Source organism: Salvelinus fontinalis, chromosome 19, assembly GCF_029448725.1.
Source record: "Salvelinus fontinalis isolate EN_2023a chromosome 19, ASM2944872v1, whole genome shotgun sequence".
NCBI classification, from domain to species: domain Eukaryota; kingdom Metazoa; phylum Chordata; class Actinopteri; order Salmoniformes; family Salmonidae; genus Salvelinus; species Salvelinus fontinalis.
In genome coordinates, this window is record NC_074683.1 from 5,020,285 (window position 1) to 5,043,711 (window position 23,427).

General features: G+C 41.6%; 2 protein-coding genes across 7 annotated transcripts in view; both read right to left on the reverse strand.

The window, feature by feature from the left end:
- LOC129816234 (high affinity cGMP-specific 3',5'-cyclic phosphodiesterase 9A-like) overlaps window positions 1-5,552 on the reverse strand; it is a 35,978-nt gene extending 30,426 nt beyond the window's left edge. For 2 of the 4 annotated variants that reach the window (XM_055870476.1, XM_055870475.1), the window contains exon 1: window positions 5,236-5,552. In XM_055870476.1, coding sequence (XP_055726451.1) covers window positions 5,236-5,298 — 63 coding nt within the window. In that variant the 5' untranslated portion in view covers window positions 5,299-5,552. The remainder of the gene's footprint in view (window positions 1-5,235) is intronic. The other 2 variants (XM_055870474.1, XM_055870477.1) reach the window with 2 other exon arrangements.
- LOC129816233 (glucose-6-phosphate exchanger SLC37A1-like) overlaps window positions 5,324-23,427 on the reverse strand; it is a 32,616-nt gene continuing 14,512 nt past the window's right edge. For 2 of the 3 annotated variants that reach the window (XM_055870471.1, XM_055870470.1), the window contains 15 exons: window positions 21,078-21,213; window positions 20,835-20,911; window positions 20,551-20,717; window positions 20,348-20,406; window positions 19,711-19,791; window positions 19,486-19,614; window positions 15,312-15,402; window positions 11,088-11,150; window positions 10,755-10,840; window positions 10,475-10,523; window positions 10,212-10,285; window positions 9,957-10,035; window positions 9,716-9,813; window positions 9,554-9,630; window positions 5,324-5,413 (listed from right to left, as the gene is read on the reverse strand). In XM_055870471.1, the coding sequence (XP_055726446.1) occupies window positions 5,359-5,413; window positions 9,554-9,630; window positions 9,716-9,813; window positions 9,957-10,035; window positions 10,212-10,285; window positions 10,475-10,523; window positions 10,755-10,840; window positions 11,088-11,150; window positions 15,312-15,402; window positions 19,486-19,614; window positions 19,711-19,791; window positions 20,348-20,406; window positions 20,551-20,717; window positions 20,835-20,911; window positions 21,078-21,213 (1,321 nt within the window). In that variant the 3' untranslated portion in view covers window positions 5,324-5,358. Of the gene's footprint in view, window positions 5,414-6,322; window positions 7,676-9,553; window positions 9,631-9,715; window positions 9,814-9,956; window positions 10,036-10,211; window positions 10,286-10,474; window positions 10,524-10,754; window positions 10,841-11,087; window positions 11,151-15,311; window positions 15,403-19,485; window positions 19,615-19,710; window positions 19,792-20,347; window positions 20,407-20,550; window positions 20,718-20,834; window positions 20,912-21,077; window positions 21,214-23,427 lie in introns of those variants that run through there. The other variant, XM_055870472.1, reaches the window with a different exon arrangement.

Below are 23,427 nucleotides of genomic sequence, written 5' to 3' on the forward strand. Positions count from 1 at the left end.
CTAGCATTTCATCCTGGAATCCAGAATGGCGGGTATATCCACTGTAATAGAAATGTGTAGACTACATGCTGGGTTTAAAATGTGCAGGAGATGATCTTAAAATGATGGTAGTGGCAGTCTACATAGACATTTCCAGTACTTTTCCAGACTGGAATTGTACAATGGGCCAGCAAAGTACAGTGGCTTGCGAAAGTATTTACCCCGTGGCATTTTTCCTATTTTGTTGCTTTACAACCTGGAATTAAAATGAATTTTTGGGGAGTTTGTATCATTTTATTTCCACAACATGCCTACCACTTTGAAGATGCAAAATATTTTTTAGTGTGAAACAAACATGAAATAAGACAAAAAAAAATGAAAAAATGTTCACCCCCCCAAAGTCAATACTTTGTAGAGCCACCTTTTGCAGCAATTACAACTGCAAGTCTCTTGGTGTATGTCTCTGCAAGCTTGGCACATCTAGCCACTGGGATTTTTGCCCATTCTTCAGGGCAAAACTGGTGTACAGCAATCTTTAAGTCATACTACAGATTCTCAATTGGATTGAGGTCTGGGCTTTGACTAGGTCATTCCAAAACATTTCATGTTTCCCCTTAAACCACTAGACTGTTCCTTTAGCAGTATGCTTAGGATCATTGTCCTGCTGGAAGGTGAACCTCCGTCTCAGTCTCAAATCTCTGGAAGACAAACAGGTTTCCCTCAAGAATTTCCCTGTATTTAGCGCCATCCATCATTACTTAAATTCTGACCAGTTTCCCAGTCCCTGCTGAAGTAAAACATCCCCACAGCATGATGCTGCCACCACCATGCTTCACTGTGGGGATGGTGTTCTCGGGGTGATGAGAGGTGTTGGGTATGCGCCAGACATAGCGTTTTCCTTGATGGCCAAAAAGCTACATTTTAGTCTCTTCTGACCAGAGTACCTTCTTCCATATGTTTGGGGAGACTCCCACATTTATTTTCTTTCAGCAATGGCTTTTTTCTGGACACTCTTCCGTAAAGCCCAGCTCTGTGGAGTGTACGGCTTAAAGTGGTCCGATGGACAGATACTCCAATCTCCAATTTGCAGCTCTTTCAGGGTTATCTTTGGTCTCTATGTTGCCTCTCTGATTAATGCCCTCCTTGCCTGGTCCGTGAGTTTTGGTGGGCGGCCCTCTCTTGGCAGGTTTGTTGTGGTGCAATATTCTTACAATGTTTTAATAATGGATTTAATGGTGCCCCGTGGGATGTTCAAAGTTTCAGATATGTTTTTAAACCCAACCCTGGTCTGTACTTCTCCACAACTTTGTCCCTGACCTGTTTGGAGAGCTCCTTGGTCTTCATGGTGTCGCTTGCTTGGTGGTACCCCTTGCTTAGTGATGTTGCAGACTCTGGGACCTTTCAGAACAGGTGTATATATACTGAGTTCATGTGCCAGATCATGTGACACTTAAATAAAGTCCACCTGTGTGCAATCTAACTAATTATGTGACTTCTGAATGTAATTGGTTGCACCAGATCTTATTTAGGGGCTTCATAGCAAAGGGGGTGAATACACATGCACGAACCACTTTTCCATTTTTAAACAAGTTATTTTTTTCATTTCACTTCACCAATTTGGACTATTTTGTGTATGTCCATTACATGAAATCAAAATAAAAGTCCATTTAAAGTTGTAACGCAACAAAATAGGAAAAACGCCAAGGGGGATGAATACTTTTGCAAGGCACTGTAAACACACAATTATCAGCGTACTTGCTGGCGTTGGCGCGAACGTGATGGGTTTTGATGAATAAACAAATTGTGGGTGTGTTGGGGCTTGGCCCAGTCACTAGCCAATCAGAACGTGTTCCATGGCGAAATGTGGTTGCTTCAAGTTGTGTATTTACGGTCTTTTTGTATTGCCTTGGAATCAACTCAGACCTATCCTTGCTAAATACATTAACTTAAACCCAATTTCATACCCTACGTCATACGTCACACTTCCAGACAACAATTTCTCCCCGTGAGTATATACTATTAAAACAATGTAGACTACTGAGGGTTATACGCACATCCAAACTTTTCACAGTAGCTGGACAAAAATCCAATATAAATAGAAAGGGCAAATGTCCATTCACCGTGATAATGCTCCCCAATAGGCCTATGCTTTACGAACATAATCGGAAACATTTTACAGATCATCTCGCATTCATACATCTCCAGAAGTTGCATTGCAAGCGCGCCACTGACGTTGTCACCATGAAACCAGGGAGGTGAATCATACTAAAGTTTTTTTTTTTACAACAACAATAAATGAATGTAATACAAAAATCGCCAGGAATACAATCGCCAGGATAAAAAAAACACACATTGCCGTTGAATTAGCCTTCGTTGTGGTAGGCCTAAGGGAGGGCTTGGGTTTTTCCATTTTTACAGGTTACAGATAACTTCTAAATACGAGGTACTCATCTCTCGTTTCACGGTGGGCATGGACACGTAGCCTACATCATGGATGAGGTTTTACGCACGTCCAAAACGTGACCTGCATGGCTAAAATAATGTGGGCCTGCCTTCAATGCATAGATAAAAAGAGAATGTCAGCTCACTGTTTCACTCCTTTCAAACCTTATATTTTAATAAAGCTTTGGTGATTAAGATGCATTTCCAAGCGGTCTCAGGAGCCAAACCCTTTATCGACAGTCTTTACTAGCCTACTTCGTGATAACATTGGGCAGACAACAAAACCTTAATTGAGAGGAGGGAAGGCTACTGTATGCTTGGTTTTAAAACAAAAATCGTTTTTTATATTTCTAAATATGAAGAATACAGGCACCAAAAGTAAATTGGGCTACTCTTGTTCCATGCGCACATGGGCAGAGTGCGTCACGGCTGGATAGGCTGCGTTTCTGCTGTTCATGTCATAACCAACTGCGTAACTGCTAAAACCAGCTTTTGGTTGGTCTTAAAAATCCCTATCAGCGCTGCCTGAAATCAGTACTTTGGATACTGTTTTTAAGGACACACCTCAAATATTTCCATCCGCCCATCTGAGCTGATATCAAATAGGTAAACTGCCGAATTTAGCGTTAGGTGTAGAAAATGCCAATCTGACAGTTTTTACATTACGAAATTGTAAACTAACGTGCGTTTGAGACTAGCGCCGCCTTAACGCCAGCCAAAAATAGAGCCCTACATGTTGCCACTCCACACAGGTTCATAAAATTGTGCACTTTCTTGTGCAATTGTGCAAATCTTGATAAAGATCTAACACACACACACACACGCATGCATATACACAGAGAGGACAGTGAATGTGTCCAAACAACAGACAAGATTCTGAAAATTCAGTTTTCGATATTGCTGGACAAAGTTGATTTACTGTTTAACTGCTTTTTTCTTCTTAATAAAAGTGAGGCGAGGAAGCAAAAAAAAGAATCCCCCAAAATAAAATGGACTCCAAGTGAGAGTTTTTCATAAATAGTGGAGAAGGAATACATTTGTACTTTACCACATTGTCCTACCCATCTGTGCAAGCTTTAGGCCTAATGTGGGCTTCAAGAGTTATATTATTCCAAGCAAAAACCTGCGCTAGGAAATCTTTCCTGTGTTATTTTGAAAAAGGATGCAGATGATGGTACAACGTTAATTGATATAATCATGTGAAATGAAACAGAATGGGCAGTATGACAGTTTCTTTATTCTGATCATATCTCTGATAAACATCAATAACATAATTATTAACATATGTATAATAGAATACAATATCAAGTGTTTTTTCTAATGAAAAAAATGACCAAATGTATAATCAGTTCATTACTTAAATGTATAGCCTAACTATGCTTGCTTTAAATATGAATATAATGCAGATATTAAAAAGGCTTATCATAAACCACACTTTATAGGAGAAATAGGCTACTAAAGATGGCCAATCATTCAAGTTAGCTCTTTCAAACAGTGCTGGACTTGGGCAGGAACTCACCCGCACCTCAAATGTTCCATTGTTTGAGCTCCTGTTCCTCTTACAGAATATTAGCTCAAAAGTATTGTGGAGCTCCTGCACCTAAATATAAACAGTACCAACACCCAAAATGAGTACCGGCAGCTATTTCAGTGTAAGTCAAGCACCGCTATCAAATAAGTGCAATTCAACACCTATCTACAGGATAAAAACCTAATTCCATGCGATACAGGCTATATAGTAGAATGTGTATGCTTTTCTAATTCAAGAATAACAAGAAATAATTGTAATCAAATAAAATGTTAATTTATGAGTTCATGACCTATTAGCCTATAGCCTGTAACAAAATAGTAATACAAATATGAATAGGTCTATAATAGACTAGGCTTTTACTTTGAAGAAAGAGGGACAATCAATCAAGTAAAGTCTGTCAAATGAATGTAGCATTGGAAAAAGTACATTTCAATCTGGCCATAAAGTAAACTATAGCATAATCTACAGAATATAAATGATATTCAAAATGCGCAATTAGAAGCATAAATCAATTCCAGAGCAAGCTTTACTAAATTCGAGACCAGTAGGCCTATATAGTCAATTCACTGCATCCTCCTTCGATTGCCTCATCCGGCTGCCAGGAAAAGCTTTGCTGAGGAATGCCCTGATCTCTAGTCAGTCGTTTGGTTCGATGATGACGTTGTTCCGGTATTAATTGCTTCTAATAGGTAAAAACATTATGCGTTAACCGTGCATTTAAACGATGGGACGTCCCACCACGTTAAACCTGGACACAAATAGTAGGAATTTGCGTCGTCCTCAGCTATGCATCCGAGAGAAAATAAACATCTGCACACACAGGTCCCGACCGTTTGTGCGTCAGTGTCCAATCAGAGGCCCGAACATAACAAGCGCGTGATCTGAGGTGGTTGGTCTCTGATTCTCTCGCACCAGTTTTGGGAAATACTCAAGGGACACAAAAAACGATACATCTTTTTATAAAAGTGAAGCGAGGGGCGTAAAGTGAAGCGGCGCATCCGTTAAACAGTAAATCAAGTGTGTGTCTGGCATATGCATAATTAGATTTGTATTGCATTATCAATGACATTAGGCTATTCATTTTAACCACGATTTGTATATGAATATTATACAATATGCTATTGAGGGTTTCCTATTCTATAGACAGCATAACTATCATAACACCGTTCTTCCAAATCTTTCCTATGCAATATTGGACCTCTTCCCGGTTAGGCCTACAGGGCAGGGTGTAGGTTGATGATGATACAGGCTGACATGATATAACGGTTGATTGACAGTTATACCTTCTGAATTCTGCCATCCACGTCCAGGTAGATTACTCGGTACGCCGAAGAAGCTGATCCCATCTCTCTCCACCCCTCAAGCCTCTCTCGCCGCTGCCGAGGAGTCGGATTGCGGGCTATAGGCTACCACTCCGTTCCGTGCCCGAATTGGAAAACCCCGAGAGCCGTCGGTCCGTCTCTGAATGGGCAAATGAAGTTAGCGTTTCAACATCTCTTTCTCTCTGGAGCACCTAGCTATCTCTTATCTCATAAACCACCTCCCTCAGCCTCTCTCAATGAGTCGCACGCAGACAAACACACACACTGGGGAAACTGAAGAGCAGGGATCATCGTACGCTTTTCTCTTATCGCCATAGTTACCGGGGCTCCTCAAGGACGCGTGAGTGGGGTAGTTTGCCTGCCCACACAGCCCCCAGACCGCAGTCTGTTCGCGATGTTCATTCCCTTTTACGAACAAACGAGGCTATATTCTATTGATAATATGGCTATTCAAATCATATATACTCTCTAAAAACGGTATTTTTGGTCAAAGCACACGAGAAGAAAGGAACCGACGAAAGAAAACCAAAAAGCAGACAGCAAACGCCGGAAAAAAGAGATGTTTTACATTTAATTTAGTTTCTTGCATGGGCGCCCACGCGCTTCCCTTGACATATTAATCAAGCCTTGTAGGCTCGAGTCAGCTCAGGGGTTTTGTGATGCTATGCGTGGGAGAGGAGTCATGGGCAATCAAAACATACTAATACTTACAATATAACCCGTCATTGACTGTAGGGTATAATCCGGCATAATTACGTTTTGGTTTATTATGAGAACCTTCAGAGAATAATAATTCATATTTGATTTGGCCTGCAGTACTTTTCAGAAACAAAGAGAGATTGTGTGTGTGTGTGTGTGTGCCTGCCTGTGTCACTGAGTGGAGGACTAGCTTTCAGAAGTGTACATTGTTTGACACCTGCCACCTCCAGCTGGGAGACTTGAGACCACTCAGCCTCCTAACTGGAACACATTTAGCCTGGTGAACAAAACAACTCAACATTATGCTTAGAAACCAAGACAGATCTTTTGTGAAGAAGCTTCCAGAGAATTCAGCAACACAGCCACTCCCTTTTTATTTTTTTATCTACCAAGATGTCTTCAGAGATGGACAATTGTCACCAAGACCGTGTACTTATGAGTCAGGTAAGAATCAGACAAGTAACTAAACAAAGCAACTGCCTGACCAATGAACAAACACCAAAAGGTACACAGTATTTCAAGTACTGCGAGGATTTAGCTTCCACCAAGAAATGCTCTATCGCCACAAAGAACAATGACACATTACTGGATGGGGTCCCTTCCATTTCAATTCAGTTAAATACAGGCGGTGAATTGGAATTAACCACAGCCCCGGGCATCTGCCAGATTGAAAGTTCATAAGAATATAGATTACTTTTTCATGAAGGTACATAGGCTACCTTCACTCATTTGGCACATTAAACTTGCAGGACTCGGATGTAGGAAGCATTAGTCACAGGAACGCCTTTAAAATGTTCACAAAGGCAGAATGAATGTGAACATTTTAAGGTTTGGGATGACAGCATTTAGTCTTTTTAATATGTGTAGAAAATACTATCACAGTTTAACATTGCACTGCATAAATAACTGATTGAGAAATGGTTGATCCTCCTCGGAGTTGGTATGCAGAAATTCATACTCAAACACAAAATGTTACCTTCATAGCATTCAAGTCCCAAAACATAACAAACCGCACCATAATTTGCTGATCATATAGGAACACAAAATATCAGTACCTACTTCCTAAACATAGAAAATACATAGACCACCAGAAAACAGAAAAAAGAAATTGTATAAATTACTGTGCATTTCCCCACAATCTTTGGTTACACAAGGCTGAAGTGGGCCCAATATGCTCTAGAAGTAAAACAAAACAAAAAAAAGTGGTATGTGCTCAGAGGGACTGGATGGCTTGGTTGGTTGCTTATTATACTTCGCTACTGAATCTTCATCGACTTTCATTCGTTTCCAATAGGTGCTGCTACACACTAGTTCATGTCAGCTACTGCTGAATGGACGGCGATAGAAGCTCGCAGTGACAACAGACCTTTAGAAAGAAGTGTTGTCTATGTCTCTTTGTGAACATTGTCTAGCTCTTGGGCTCAGTTTTTCAAAAACCATCAGATAGTATTAAAGGCATATTCATAGAACAGACAAATCATTGACTTAAAATCCAGATAACTTTTGAAAACTGGGCCCTGGTTTATAGAGATTGGGTTAAGGTTGAGAGGTGACCACAGGCAGGGTGGGTTCAGGTAATCTCAGTTAAAAGGTCCAGTCCAGGGTAGTGGTATAGGATGCAGTGTGTCTATGCTGAGCGAGGGCCACAGTCTTTTCACTTCTCGGTCTAGAGTTAGTGCAAAGTGCTTAGTGCTCCTTCATCCTACAAGACAGAAACAGAAAAACAGACTTTGATCCCTAAACAAAAATCTGCATAAAAACAATGTGCAGTTTCCCACCAGAGATGTGTTTCCATCAAATTGATAAAAAGGCTGTGTGTGATGACCTAGTGCACATATAAATACATTTTGCGGTTCAATTCTGACATACCGAATTTGGCTCTAGCCAACAGCTCACAGTTAGGCTACAGTGCAAGTATAGCCTACATGATGAGATGATTATGGACAAAAGAGTAATAATTTTTATTTGTCAAACAGCAGCCAAGCATCGACAATCATCTTTTTGTGTTGGTAAAACTAATTATACGAGAAATGGTGGTGGAAATGCCTTTATGCACAAATATTGATATAATAATATTCATATCGAAGTAAACTTGGAGTAACGCGATATGGTATGTGGTCCTCCCACTACGACTCGTGAAACCAGGCAGTTTATTAGGCTTTAGACTAAATAAGTTATGATGAACTTAACAGGGTGATGTCGAGGGTCTTATTCTCGTGGCATTATGATCGATGCTTGACAAATAAGAAATTCTCGCTATTATCCATAATAATATCATGTAGACATGCATAACCGTAGTCTACCCGCACTGTATCTGTGATCTGTTGGCTAAAGTTCACGTGCCAAAACCAGAGTAGGCACATTTGCTTTTTAAGGCTACATTTTGCACAAAAAAATAAATATAATAAAAAAAAGTAAAAATAATATCGGTTGAAAATGCGATATAAAAATCTAAAGGTCAATGTGTTTCTTCGGTACATGAAAACATAAGCAAAAAGGTACATTGTGTGCACTACGTCGTCAGGCACTGATTTGTTTTACCCACAACAAGTCTGTTTGGTAGAAACACACCACTGGTGGGAAAATGCGCATATTTTCTTTATGTGGATTTTAGAATATTCGCATGAAAGTCTGTTGCCAATTGTATGGAAACATAACTAGTGACTATGATTTATTTATTTGCAAAAAAAAAAATAAAGTCTTGAAAGGCACCTCCCTATTTCAAAATGTTTATAGAAAAACATCATGTATCATGATATTTAAGACTAAGAAAAAAATGAATAAAGATTTACACAAAGAAAACTGAAAAAAAAAAAAAAAAAAGACAGTGTCACCATCAGATTTTAGGCAGAGTCATTGTATAGAATGTCCAGTAGATATTTTTTCTATTTATATTTGAAGGAGTTGAAGCTGTTGCAGTGCTGGAGGTGGTCCCGGACACCGTTCCAATAAAGAACAACCTTTAAGTGATGGAACATTGACCTAATCTTGTATGGAAGGAGGGATGTGGAGATCGGTGGCAGTTCTTGGAGAATAATGAACCCCAGTATTGAATTTGAAAAGAAACAAGGTGTAGATTAATTTGGAATACAAACAGATTTGGTTGATATACATTTTGAGGATTTGAAGGCGATGAGAGTGGAGAGGAACTGGCACGACTGAGTTGCATTCCTCACAAAATGTTTTTGGAGAATGAAGATGTTATTGGGGTTGCTTTTATAAGTACTGACCCAGCATATATTGCAATATGAGATAAATGGATAGAGTAAAGTGTAGTACAGATTCCAAATGTTTTTTTTTGGGGGGGGGGGAAGAGAGGTTGTATTCATCTGATGACACCAATACCTTTTTTCACTATTTTTTTGGAGTTAATTTAGTGATACGTTTCTGAGTGTCTTTCTCAGACAAAAAGATGGTGTCATCAGCAAACATAATTAAAAATGAAATACAAGTCATTAACATAGATCATAGAACATAGACATTAACATAGATCATCATAGAACATGATCAGTGGCATCAGTTATCATAATAAAGCCTAGATACCACCATATTACAAGTAGAATATAAACAAGTCACTTACTCTACAGTGGTGCTGCCAGAGCGAGGTTTAACCACGTTACCAGAGGTCAGCTCCTTCGTCACCAGCCGCAGCAACAGCTACAGAGGAAACACACCCACAAAGCCACATTCTATAAGATCCACACACAAAATAAGACAAACATTAACATGCATCAGCACCTACCAGCAGTGCTAGGAAGTCAGCTGCCATCAGCATGTAGAAGACCTGATCCCAGCCCTGTGACGACAACACTCCTGCCAGAAGGGGGCCTATTGCTGCACCTGAGAAGAACAGATCACAGGAGAGTTTTGTAAGAGCTAGACCTATGCTAAATTCTAAAGCAACCCCATGTCATTAGCTATCCCCTCATGGAGCTAATTTATCACATAGGATCTACTGGTATGGATGGAGGTGAGAGACTGACCTACTGATCCTGTGCCGTCAATGATGGCCGTGACAGTAGAAAGGGCCCTGGCGTTGCCCTTGAGGCTCTTGTGTGTTCCCTAGGTTCAAAGGTCAAAACAGAGAGGGACAGGATATGAGGTCAGAGACAGCCCACCCCCACACACAAAATACTGAGATAGTATGGCTGATCTAAAAGGTTAGAAAGACAAAACTGTACTAGGGAGGATTATATAAGTGTAAACCAGTGAGAAAGACTCACTCACTACACACTTACCAGATCAGCAGCCACTGCTGTTGTAATAAGGGCATATGGCCCATTCACAAGTCCTCCACACACTAGTAGCATACCTATGAAGAAAATGGCCCATCACAACATTATCCACTTGATCATAGCTCTGTTCACCTGTGCGTTATTGACAGTCAGAATAGCACAGCCAATATGTCAACGGGCTCAGGAGCGGGATTCATGAAGTCAGTCTACAATCCCTCTCACAAGAGCAACAAAAACTGGACTTAGTAACATAAATTGATCCTTACCGATGGTCGGTCCCAGTCCAAACTCGCTGATCATGGAGAAGCCATAAAGCTGAGATACAGAACAAAAACGTAAAACAATATGTCCTATAAGATTAATGATGCATGCTTATGTTTAGCCTTTGAGATGGTCAACGGTCCTCTGAAGCTCAGTGATCTTCTGTAGCTCAGTTGGTAGAGCATGGTTCTTGCAACACCAGGATAGTTAGTTTGATTTTCAGAAATGGAGAAAGAGAGAGAAAGAAATAGAAACAAATGGAGCCACACAGGGAAAGAGACTCACTATAGGAGCAGCCAGCAGCAGCATCACTGCACAGGTGGTGGCTCTCTTTCCCAGCTTATCAGATATGACCCCAGCCAATATTCCCCCTACACACAGAGAAAGAGATGAGATTAGCACAACAATCAAGATAAAATGTGTGGTTTACAGGTAGTTCAATTCCAATGATGAATTAGGAAGTCCTGACATCATTCATGCATTTTTACAAATCAAATCTCTGACAACACACACAGGAGCATACAAATATCCAGATCATAAAGTTGGTTCGTAGAAAGATTCATACAAAAGGATCAGAACCACAAACAACCACTGAAAAAACTAAAAAAGGGAACATACCCACAATTCCTCCCACGTCAAACAGAGTGGAGAGATCTCCGGCCTTCTTGGCATCTAGGTGAGCTGAGAGACAGGTCTATTATCTTCACACACCCTCTGGCAAACTAAACAAGTGACACAGGATACTAACAAAACAACCAGCAAAGCATAGGTATCCTCTCAGTGGTTCCCAAACTGCTGGAAGGGGGGCCCGAGTGAAAACATTTGGGAACCTCTGTCCTAACAGGTAGAGCTGGTTTGAACACAGATTATCAAGCCATACAGTGCATTCGGAAAGTATTGAGACCTCTTGACTTTTTCAACATTTTGTTATGTGGTCTAAGACACTACATCTCAGTGCAAGACGCGTCACTGCAGTACCTGGTTCAACTACAGGCTGCATCACATCCGGCTGTGATTGGGAGTCCCATTGGGCGGTGCACAACTGGCCCAGCGTCGTCTGGGTTTGGCCGGGGTAGTCCGTCATTGTAAACAATAATTTCTTCTTAACTGACTTGCCTAGTTAAATAAAATAAATACATATTCTAAAATTGATTAAATAAAAAATATATTTCTCAATCTACACACAATACCCCATAATGACAAAGCAAAAACAGGTTTTGGAAATGTTTGCATCAAAAACGGACATTCTTTATTTACAGAAGCATTCAGTCAGGATCATTCAGATCATTCAGACCTTAAGGGATAAGACTCGAAATGGAGCTCAGGTGCATCCTGTTCCCATCGATCATCCTTGAGATGTTTCTACAACTTAATTGGAGTCCACCTGTAGTAAATTCAATTGATTGGACATGAATTGGGAAGGCACACACAGTTGACAGTGCATGTCAGAGCAAAAACCAAGCCATGAGGTCGAAGGAATTGTCCGTAGAGCTCCGAGACAGGATTATGTCGAGGCACAGATCTGGGGAAGGGTACAAAAACATTTCTGTAGCATTGAAGGTCCCCAAGAACACAGTGGCCTCCATCATTCTTAAAAATGGAAGAAGCTTGGAACCACCAAGACTCTTCCTAGAGCTGGCCGCCTGGCCAAACTGAGCAATCGGGGTAAAAGGGCCTTGGTCAGAGAGGTGACCAAGAATCCGATGGTCACTGAAAGAGATCCAGAGTTCCTCTGTGGAGATGGGAGAACCTTCCAGAGGGACAACCATCTCTGCAGCACTCCACCTATCAGGCCTCTATGGTAGAGGGGCCAGACAGAAGACACTCCTCAGTAAAAAGGCACATAACAGCCCACTTGGAGTTTGCCAAAAGGCACCTAAAGACTCAGATCATGAGAAACAAGATTCTCTGGTCTGATGAAGCCAAGATTGAATTCTTTGGCCTCAATGCCAAGCGTCACGTCAGGAAGAAACCAGGCACCATCCTTACGTTGAAGCATGGTGGTGGCAGCATCATGCTGTGGGAATGTTTTTTAGCAGCATGGACAAGGAGACTAGTCAGGATCGAGGCAAAGATGAATGGAGCAAAGTACAGAGAGATCCTTGATGAAAACCTGCTCCAGAGCGCTCACGTCCTCAGGCTGGGGCGAAGGTTCACCTTCCAAAAGGACAACGACCCTAAGCACACAGCCAAGACAACGCAGGAGTGGCTTCGGGACAAGTCTCAATGTCCTTGAGTGGCCCAGCCAGAGCCCGGACTTAAACTCGATCGAACATCTCTGGAGAGACCTGAAAATATCTGGCAGCGATGCTCCCCATCCAACCTGACAGAGCTTGAGAGGATCTGCAGAGAAGAATGGGAGAAACTCTCCAAATACAGATGTGCCAAGCTTGTAGCTTCATACCAGAGAAGACTTAAAGGGCTGTACTCGATGCCAAAGGTGCTGAGAAAAGGGTCTGAATACTTATGTAACTGTGATAGTTTTGTATTTGTAATACATTTGCAAAAATGTCTAAACCTGTTTTTGTTTTGTCATTATGGGAACTGTGTGTTGATTAATGAGAAAAAAATATTGAATCCATTTTAGAATAAGGCTGTAACGTAACAAAATGAGGAAAAAGTCAAGAGTACTGATTACTTTCCGAATGCACTGTAAATGTCAGATACAGTATGTCTCAGACAGTCTAGCAGGTAGCGGGCAAAGAATGAATGCCCTGACACTTCTTATAGAGCTCTCCACAATGCCCTGGATTCATGTACTGTATACTTGACCAAACAGACAGAGTTCCTATACGAATGTAGCAGTGGGTGAGGGTGTTGGTGTAGTGTAATGTAGTGGTTCTCATCTGCCTTTGCCTTTGGACCCAAATTGAACCATGTTATCTCAGTCGCGACCCAATATTCGTACGACAATATGTTTGGGGCAAAATGCAATCTGGAAAACAATTTTTAATGCTATATTTGACAGTAAATGTAGCAATTATATTAGACAAGGGAACAACAAATCACACCTTTTCATTGTCAATAATTCCATATTACTCATATGCTTGATGAAACATTTTGGCAACTCACTTATTTGAGACCACAAACCAGGCTAAAAAGCACTACTTATCGATATAAACTCAGCAAAAAAAGAAACCCTTTTTCAGGACCCTGTCTTTCAAAGATAACTCTGAAAAACACCAAAAGAAAGATGCCCAGGGTCCCTGCTCATCTGCATGAACGTGCCTTATGCATGCTGCAAGGAGTCATGAGGACTGCAGATGTGGCCAGGGCAATAAATTGCCATGTCCGTACTGTGAGACGCCTAAGACAGCGCTACAGGGAGACAGGACGGACAGCTGATCGTCCTCGCAGTGGCAGACCTCGTGTAACAACACCTCCACAGGATCGGTACATCCGAACATCACACCTGCGGGACAGGTACAGGATGGCAACAACAACTGCCCGAGTTACACCAGGAACGCATAATCCCTCCATCAGTGCTCAGACTGTCCGCAATAGGCTGAGAGAGGCTGGACTGAGGGCTTGCAGGGCTGTTGTAAGGCAGGTCCTCACCAGACGTCACCGGCAACAACGTCACCTATGGGCACAAAACCACCGTCGCTGGACCAGAAAGGACTGGCAAAAGTGCTCTTCACAGACGAGTCGCGGTTTTGTCTCACCAGAGGTGATGGTCAGATTCGCGTTTATTGACGATGGAATGAGCATTACACTGAGGCCTTTACTCTGGAGCAGGATCGATTTGAGGTGGAGGGTCCGTCATGGTCTGAGACAGTGTGCCACAGCATCATCGGACTGAGCTTGTTGTCATTGCATGCAATCTCAAAGCTGTGCGTTACAGGTAAGACATCCTCCTCCCTCATGTGGTACCCTTCCTCATCCTGACATGACCCTCCAGCATGACAATGCCACCAGCCATACTGCTCGTTCTGTGCATGATTTCCTGCAAGACATTTTTTTTTTTTTTTTTTTTTTTTTTTTAACCTTTATTTAACTAGGCAAGTCAGTTAAGAACAAATTCTCATTTTCAATGACGGCCTAGGAACAATGGGTTAACTGCGTGTTCAGGGGCAGAACGACAGATTTGTACCTTGTCAGCTCGGGGATTTGAACTTGCAACCTTCCGGTTACTAGTCCAACGCTCTAACCACTAGGCTACGCTGCCGCCCCATTTCCTGCAAGACATGAATGTTAGTGTTCTGCCTTGGCCACCAAAGAGCCCAGATCTCAATCTCATTGAGCACGTCTGGGACCGGTTGGATCGGAGGCTGAGGGCTAGGGCCATTCCCCCCAGAAATGTCCGGGAACTTGCAGGTGCCTTGGTGGAATAGTGGGTAACATCTCACAGCAAGAACTGGCAAATCTGGTGCAGTCCATGAGGAGGAGATGCACTGCAGTACTTAATGCAGCTGGTGGCCACACCAGATACTGACTGTTACTTTTGATTTTCACCCCCCTTTGTTCAGGGACACATTACTCAATTTCTGTTTGTCACATGTCTGTGGAACTTGTTCAGTTTGTCTCAGTTGTTGAATCTTGTTATGTTCATTCAAATATTTACACGTTAAGTTTGCTGAAAATAAAGGTAGTTGACAGTGAGAGGACCATTTCTTTTTTTGCTGAGTTTATATTTAAAATACTGTGATTGAAGAATAATAGTTTTCAGAGAATAATTTATTTTTTAAAAAGTAGGTTCATTGTCATTTCTACACACTTTCTACCTGGTATTAGTTTAAATTCAGACAGGAGTATCTTTTCATTAAAAATATGAAAACCCATTCAAAACCTCCTGTCGCGATCCACCAGTTCAGAACCACTGACGTAGTGTAATGTACATACCCGTTTTCGTGATGTAGAGCGGCAGCCAGAAGAGGAAGGTGTAGCTGACCAGCTTGGCAAACAGCAAACAGAGCGAGAACTCTATCACTCCCTGGAAAGAGAAAGAGAAGCATACTGTCAACTAATAAAAACTATACATTTCTCCAGAATAGAATGGTGTGGTACTGTGTTTGGTGTATGCTAAGGGTCAGGGGTTTTCCCTGTTGCTTGTACAGTACCCGTGCAATTCTTTCAGATCTATTTAAGTGTATAAGGAACATGTGTCTGCAGGTATTTTTCTACAGTATAAATGGTATTCGCAACAATTTGATGTACATTCCACCACCTACTGTGCGGGTGGATAATAAGGAAATAATGTGGGTAAAAATAAATATTCAAACTATCAAAAAATAAATTAACTAAACCAACCTGCTTTTCTGTAAAAAAAAAACGAACATTCTAAATTAGGTCCCTACACAGGCTAAGAAGATTCCTGTGAGGGCAGGACATTTCCTAGCGAAAATAGTCCTGACAGTGCTTCTGCCATGAAGTCTTGGAGACCTAAAAACATCTTGGCTGCAGATATGATGTCCAGCTTCTTGGACACTTGTGCTGTACAATGAATCACTGTGGCTATAAAAGCCACAATATCTACCTTCTTCACAGTGAGTGTATCCAGATCACTTGATTGACTTAAAACACAAGCAACTGGTTGCAAGGCATCCACCGCCATATCTTCAACACTGTTGCCTCTCGCTCCTTTGACTCTTTTCACCGGCTCCACATAGATCCCTGATCCTTGACACCTCAACCGTCTTCACCCTAACAGGGCACTCAAGGAAGTCTGGAGTATGAACCCCACCACATCTACAACATTTTTTCAGATTCTTCAATACCATACTTCTCCAGCCTGCAAACATTTGATCATATCCTTTACAATTCCCATACTAATGGTTTGGACACAAACGCTCTCACCGCATACCTCATATATCCAAGCTTCACATATTCAGGTATAGTCTCCTCAAACAACAATAATATCGATAGGCTTTTCTCCTTCCTTCAATTAACCATACAGTGGTTGCACTGTCCTTCTCTCAGCACATATCAAAGCTGCAGGCTAAAGTTAGAGGAAACCAAGTCTAGATTGATTGTAATCGCTCCGCTTTCACCACAGCTGCCAAACTAACCCGGATTCTGATGACCATTCTACCCATGCCAGATTACAGAGACATAATTTATAGATCGGCAGGTAAGGGTGTTCGAGAGGCTAGATGTTCTTCACCATTCGGCCATCAGATTTTCCACCAATGCTCCTTATAGGACACATCCCTGCACTCTATACTCCTCTGTAAACTGGCCATTTCTGCATACCCGTCGCAAGACCCATTGGTTGATGCTTATTTATAAAACCCTCTCAGGCCTCACTCCCCCCTATCTGAGATCTCTACTGCAGCCCGTATCCTCCACATACAACACCCGTTCTGCCAGTCACATTCTGTTAAAGGTCCCCAAAGCACACACATCCATGGGTCGCTCCTCTTTTCAGTTCGCTGCAGCTAGCGACTGGAACGAGCTGCAAAAAACACTCAAACGGGACAGTTTTATCTCAATCTCTTAATTCAAAGACTCAATCATGGACACTCTTACTGACAGTTGTGGCTGCTTTGTGTTATGTATTGTTGTCTCTACATTCTTGACCTTTGTGCTGTTGACTTTGCCCAATAATGTTTAGACCATGTTGTGTTGCTACCATGTTGTTGTCTTGTTGTGTTGCTAGCATGATGTGTTGTCATGTGTTGCTGCCTTATGTTGTCATCTTAGGTCTCTTTTAATGTAGTGTTGTGTGTTTTGTCCTATATTTATCTTGCATTTTTATTTTTTTAATTCCAGGCCCGCGTCCCCACAGGTGGCCTTTTGGTAGGTCGCCATTGTAAATAAGAATTTGTTCTAAACTGACTTGCCTAGTTAAATAAAGGTTAAATAAAAAAAATAGAGGTCAGGCGACATGCACTGACCATTCATGGGATTTTCTGACTGAGGTACTCGTCATAAGTTTTAGATCACCCACTCATTCAAGGGTTTTGCTTTATTTTCTACATTGTAAAATAATAGTGAACACATCAAAACTATGAAAACACACATATAGAATCATGTAGTAAATTTAAAAAATAAAGTGTTAAACAAATCAAAATGTATTTTATATTTGAGATTCTTCAAAAAGCCACCCTTTGCCTTGACAGCTTTGCACAATCTTGGCATTCTCTCAACCAGCTTCACCTGGAATGCTTTTCCAACAGTCTTGAAGGAGCTCCCACATATGCTCAGCACTTGTTGGCTGCTTTTCCTTCACTCTGCAGTTCAACTCATCACAAACCATCTCAATTTGGTTGAGGTTGGGGGATTGTTGAGGCCAGGTCATCTGATGCAGCACTACATCACAAATTATTGGTAAAAACAGCCCTTACACAGCCTGGAGGTGTGTTGGGTCACTGTCCTGTTGAAAAACAAATGATAGTCCCACTAAGCCCAAATGAGATGGGATGGTGTATCGCTGCAGAATTCTGTGGTAGCCATGCTGGTTAAGTGTGTCTTGAATTCTAAATAAATCTCAGTGTCACCAGCAAAGCACCTTCACGCTTTACGGTGGGAAACACACATGCAGAGATCAGCCGTTCATCGCACTGCGTCTCACAAAGACACGGCGGTTAGGACCAAAAATCTCAAATTTTGACTCCAGACCAAAGGCCAAATTTCTAGTGGTCTAATGTCCATTGCTTGTGTTTCTTGGCCCAAGCAAGTCTCTTCTTCCTATTGGTGTCCTTTAGTAGTGGTTTCTTTGTAGTAATTTGACCATGAAGGCCTGATTCAAGCAGTCTCCTCTGAACAGTTGATGTTGAGATGTGTCTGTTACTTGAACTCTGTGAAGCATTTATTTGGGCTGCAATTTCTGAGGCTGGTAACTCTAATGAACTTATCCTCTGCAGCAGAGGTACCTCTGGGTCTTCCATTCCTGTGGCGGTCCTCATGAGAGCCGGTTTCAACATAGCGCTTGATGGTATTTGCGACTGCACTTGAAGAAACGTTCAAAGTTATTGAAATGTTCCGTATTGACTGATCTTCATGTCTTAAAGTAATGACTAACTGTCATTTCTCTTTGCTTATTTTAGCTGTTCTTGCCATAATATGGACTTGGTATTTTACCAAATAGGGCTATCTTCTGTATACCACCCCTACCTTGTCACAGCACAACTGATTGGCTCAAACACATTAAGAAGGAAAGAAATTCCACAAATTTACTTTTAACAAGGCACACCTGTTAATTGAAATGCATTCCAGGTGACTGCCTCATGAGGAAAAGGGTGGCTATTTGATGAATCTCAAATATGTTTTGATTTGTTTAACACATTTTTGGTTACTACATGATTTTATATGTGTTATTTCATAGTTTTGATGTCTTCCCTATTATTCTACAATGTAGAAAATAATACAAATAAAGAAAAACTTTTGAATGAGTAGGTGTTCTAAAACTTTTGACTGGTAGTGTATATCCAACAAGACTCCAGCTACAACTCCTTTGGCAGGCACCCTGCTCCAAAGATCAAAACATGTTACTTCTGATGTGGGCAATTTTGCCAGATCCAGTCCACACTTCTTCTGTTCTTTAATGACACAATTAACCAAAACAAGGCCGCTTCTAGTCACCTTGATTGAACCCACTTTTCCCACTGCTTTCTTCAGTGCTCGATAATACAAATGGATTTCGCAAATTAACCTCCTTGACCAAAAAACACAGTCCCATAAGAAATGCATTATTGGACCGGTCCTTGTCTTCTACTACAACTTTTGCTCCTTTAGTTCCATTCTATGATTTCACTCATTTCCATTCATTGTCACACTTCACTTGCCGCACTTTCCGATTAAAGCACAGTCGCCATTTTCTAGTGTCCTCATCTGCGGGTTTTTGCCCCTCCCTGGTACTTGATTGATCAATTAAGGTAATTGATTAGTTAGAAACTCACTGCACCTGGTTATCTATGTCTTGAATTGGACATGAATTGAAAAGACAATAACAAAACCAGCAGATAAATGGCCCTCCAGGAATTGAGTTGAACACCCCTGGCTTTGGGGAACAGGGCCTGGGCCTTTGTTATTGTGTGTGAGAGATATGGGTGGTGTGAGAGGTCAGGCGACTGACCGGAATGCGTAGAGCTCCCATGAAGCTGATGGCCGAGGGCTCCAATTCGCTCTTCACCACTACCACCTGCTGTACTGGGACAGAAACACTACTGTTGTCCTGAGGGAGCAGCAGCTCTGTGTCCCAGTTCTGAGAGAGATGGAGGGAAAAACAAGGGTTAATAGCACAGATCCACATACATACACTAATGTAAACACAGACAAACTCAGATAAAAACAGGCACACCTGATATTTGTCTCCCTGTTTATAGGAATGGTACAGTTGCTTGTGTCCATTCGTCCCATTCCAGTTCTTTGTCAGCTTTTGCTGCATGAGAAAAAAAAGTTAAACTTCACTATTATACACAGTGTACCACCAGCTACTAGTGACGAAAACTGTAATGCAGTTCACAGTAGCGTGGGAGACTGAAAATGATACCTGTCAATCAAGAAGAACCCTAAATAAAGCTTATACAATGAATCTGCCCACATGGAAAAAGTTAATCATGTTTCATCCCTTTTTGATTTGTGTGTCCGTCTCCAGGGAGGCATTTTTACCAGAGCCAGCCCACACTCTGAGACACTCAGGTACTCTACGTCTACGCAAGGAGCTAAAGTGGGCGACAGTTGTCTAGGAAACGGTTGCCGGGCGCGATGTGCGACAGATGTGATGCTATCCAGGCAAATTCTGATGACATGTGATCCACACAATGATCCCATTCTTGGACACACATTTTCAAAATATAATTTAATCTAAGCATAGAACCAAGAGGGGATTTTTCCTGTCTATATCTGTGAATTTATACCTCTGAAATGTCCTAAATATTATGTCTATACTAAGCAGAGATGCTTTTGAGAACAAGGGAGACATCCTAAGTACTCACATTGTTGCTGCAGGGAGCAGGGTTCTGTACAGCATGGATGCTTCTAAGATCATTTGGATCTACAGACAAAACCACGGACAGTTTAAATATTTTAATATCAGCATGTAAAATTCTGACCGTCGCATAAATCATGCATCGGAGCTACTCAAAGGCAGATGGAACGAGTCTCTTAATCCTCCAACCAATCACATAGCAGTACTCACGTTCAATGAGGAAGAGGAAGCAGATGATTCCCATGGCAGCGATGATGAGGCCGGGAACGATGAAGGACAAGCCCCAGTTGGAGGAGACCCAGTAGCCTGCGATCAGAGAGCCCAAGATGTTGCCCACCGAGGTGTGGGAGTTCCATATGCCCATGATCAGACCCCTCCTATTGGAGACACCAGTTAGAATACTTTAACTTCAATATATATTCTATAACAATTTTCTATTCAATGCATCTGAACTATGGAGGAATTCTTTCATTTGAACAGATCTTGTGGCTTACCTTCCCTTGCCAAACCAGTTCCCGATGCATGTGACAACACTGGGCCAGCCAGTGGTCTGAACCAAGCCATTAGCCACCTGAGGCAGAGGAGAAACACAGAGTTAGAAAAACATTCAGAATATAGAACTGTTGTCCTTTGAATTCTCAACTCGTCTTCCTATGAAATGTCAGACCAAGAATTTTCTATGGCTTTACTGATATTGTACATGTGTAGGTAGTTAGTCGGTCCACTGTGTGACTTACCTGGACAAATATATAGAAGCCAAGGCTGTGGATGCTGTAAATGTAGCCCAGGCCAAATAGACAGGTGAAGAGGCCGCTCATCAGCATGCCAAACGTCAGGTACAGACGGATGGGCAGGCGCTCACCGATGATGCCACTGCAGGACGCACAATGACATTTTAACAACACATAAAAAAAGTTTCAATGCAGGCTGACAAAAATGGCTAGCATATTCAGCATAAAAATAGGCTGGCATATTGAGAATTTCTCTCTCCACCCCTGATAAAACGAAACAATTTTGAATGAAAAAACATTAAATATCAACACTATTCAGCATGACATCCAGCACGCCACAAGCTTGGCTAGAAGCCATTTGACCTTGCTGGGGCACAGAGTTAGTTATGCAACACGGTCCTTGAAAAGCACACTGTGTTCATGTTGTAACACTGTGGAAACAAAGAGACAGAATGAGGACCCTTTCATGGCTAAAAGAGTGAGAGGGAAAGAGTGAGAGGTGAGAGCGAAAGACAAAGAGAGAAAAAAAGAGAACGCAAGGAGCGAGGGGGAGATATTCCCCCCTTGACAACTACGATAAAACAACCAACAAAAATGGGTCACAAATCCTGCAGCTCTGACGCACACTGGGTCTGTACAGTCAATGGTAGGCTTCGAGGGGACTATTACTGCAGGTACAACTACAGCTCATCCCTTGGTAGTAGTACTGTAGATTACTTTATCACTGACCTCAACCCAGAGTCTCGCAGTGTTCACAGTCAGCCCACTGACACTATCAGATCACAGCAAAATCAGTCTACTCTACTTGAACAGAGCAATACTGAATAACGAGACAAAGCCAAAACAAACTGCATCCTATTAAGAAATGCTATAGATGGAAATAAAGTAGTGTAGAAACCTACCAAAAAATAACGGGCAACAACAAATTCAATCCCTTTTAGACAACTTTCTGGACAAAACGTTTCACTGCAGTAGCGAATGAGTAAAATTGGCAGTAGAAACCCAAAACAGTATAATTGACCTTCCAGCTTCACCATCAAATCTAAAAACTTTCAAGCAGAAGACCTAAGAAAATGAACAATGACAAATGGATGGATGAAGAATGCAAAAACCTAAGAAAGAAATTGAGAAACATATCCAACCAAAAACAGACCCAGAAAACCAGATCCTACACCTTAACTATGTTAAAACACTAAAAGAGTACAGGAATACACTAAGGAAAAATCGGAAAACACACTAAAAAACAACACAAATAGCTAACTATCCAAAACAGAGGCGTATTGATAAACCACTACGCATTTTGGCCCTATGAAGAAAGAACAAACAGCAAAAACAGAGACATGATCAATTATAAATCTACCATAATCCTCAGCTCTAGCATCTTCCCCAATATTTGGAACCAAGGACTGGTCCCCAATAACTACGGTGGGATCTGCATCAACAGCAAATTCTCTTCATTATCATTAACAGCAGCCTCCTACATTTCCTCAGTGAAAACGTCCTGAGCAAATGTCAAAATTGGCTTTTTACCAAATTACCATACGACAGACCACATATTCACCCAGCACCCTAAAACAAAGGGAAATATCCGAATAATATGAGAGAGAATGGTTTATTTCAGCTTTTATTTCTTTCATCACATTCCCAGTGGGTCAGAAGTTTACATACACTCAATTAGTATTTGGTAGCATTGCATTTAAAATTGTTTAACTTGGGTCAAACGTTTTGGGTAGCCTTCCACAAGCTTCCAACAAAAAGTTGGGTGAATTTTGTCCCATTCCTCCTGACAGAGTTGGTGTAACTGAGTCAGGTTTGTAGGCCTCCTTGCTCACACACGCTTTTTCAGTTCTGCCCACAAATTTTCTATATGATGAGGTCAGGGCTTTGTGATGGCCACTCCATTACATTGACTTTCTTGTCCTTAAGCCATTTTGCCACAACTTTGGAAGTATGCTTGGGGTCACTGTCCATTTGGAAGACCCATTTGCGACCAAGCATCTATTTTGTGAAGTGCAGTCCCTCCTGCAGCAAAGCACCCCAACAACATGATGCTGCCACCCTCGTGCTTCACGGTTGGGATGGTGTTCTTTGGCTTGCAAGCCTCCACCTTTTTCCTCCAAACATAAGGTTTGTCATTATGGCAAAACAGTTCTATTTTTGTTTCATCAGACCAGAGGACATTTCTCCATAAAGTACGATCTTTGTCCCTATGTGCAGCTACAAAAAGTAGTCTGGCTTTTTTATGGCGGTTTTGGAGCAGTGGCTTCTTCCTTGCTGAGCGGCTTTTCAGTTTATGTCGATATAGAACTCGTTTTACTGTGGATACTTTTGTACCCGTTTCCTCCAGCATCTTCAC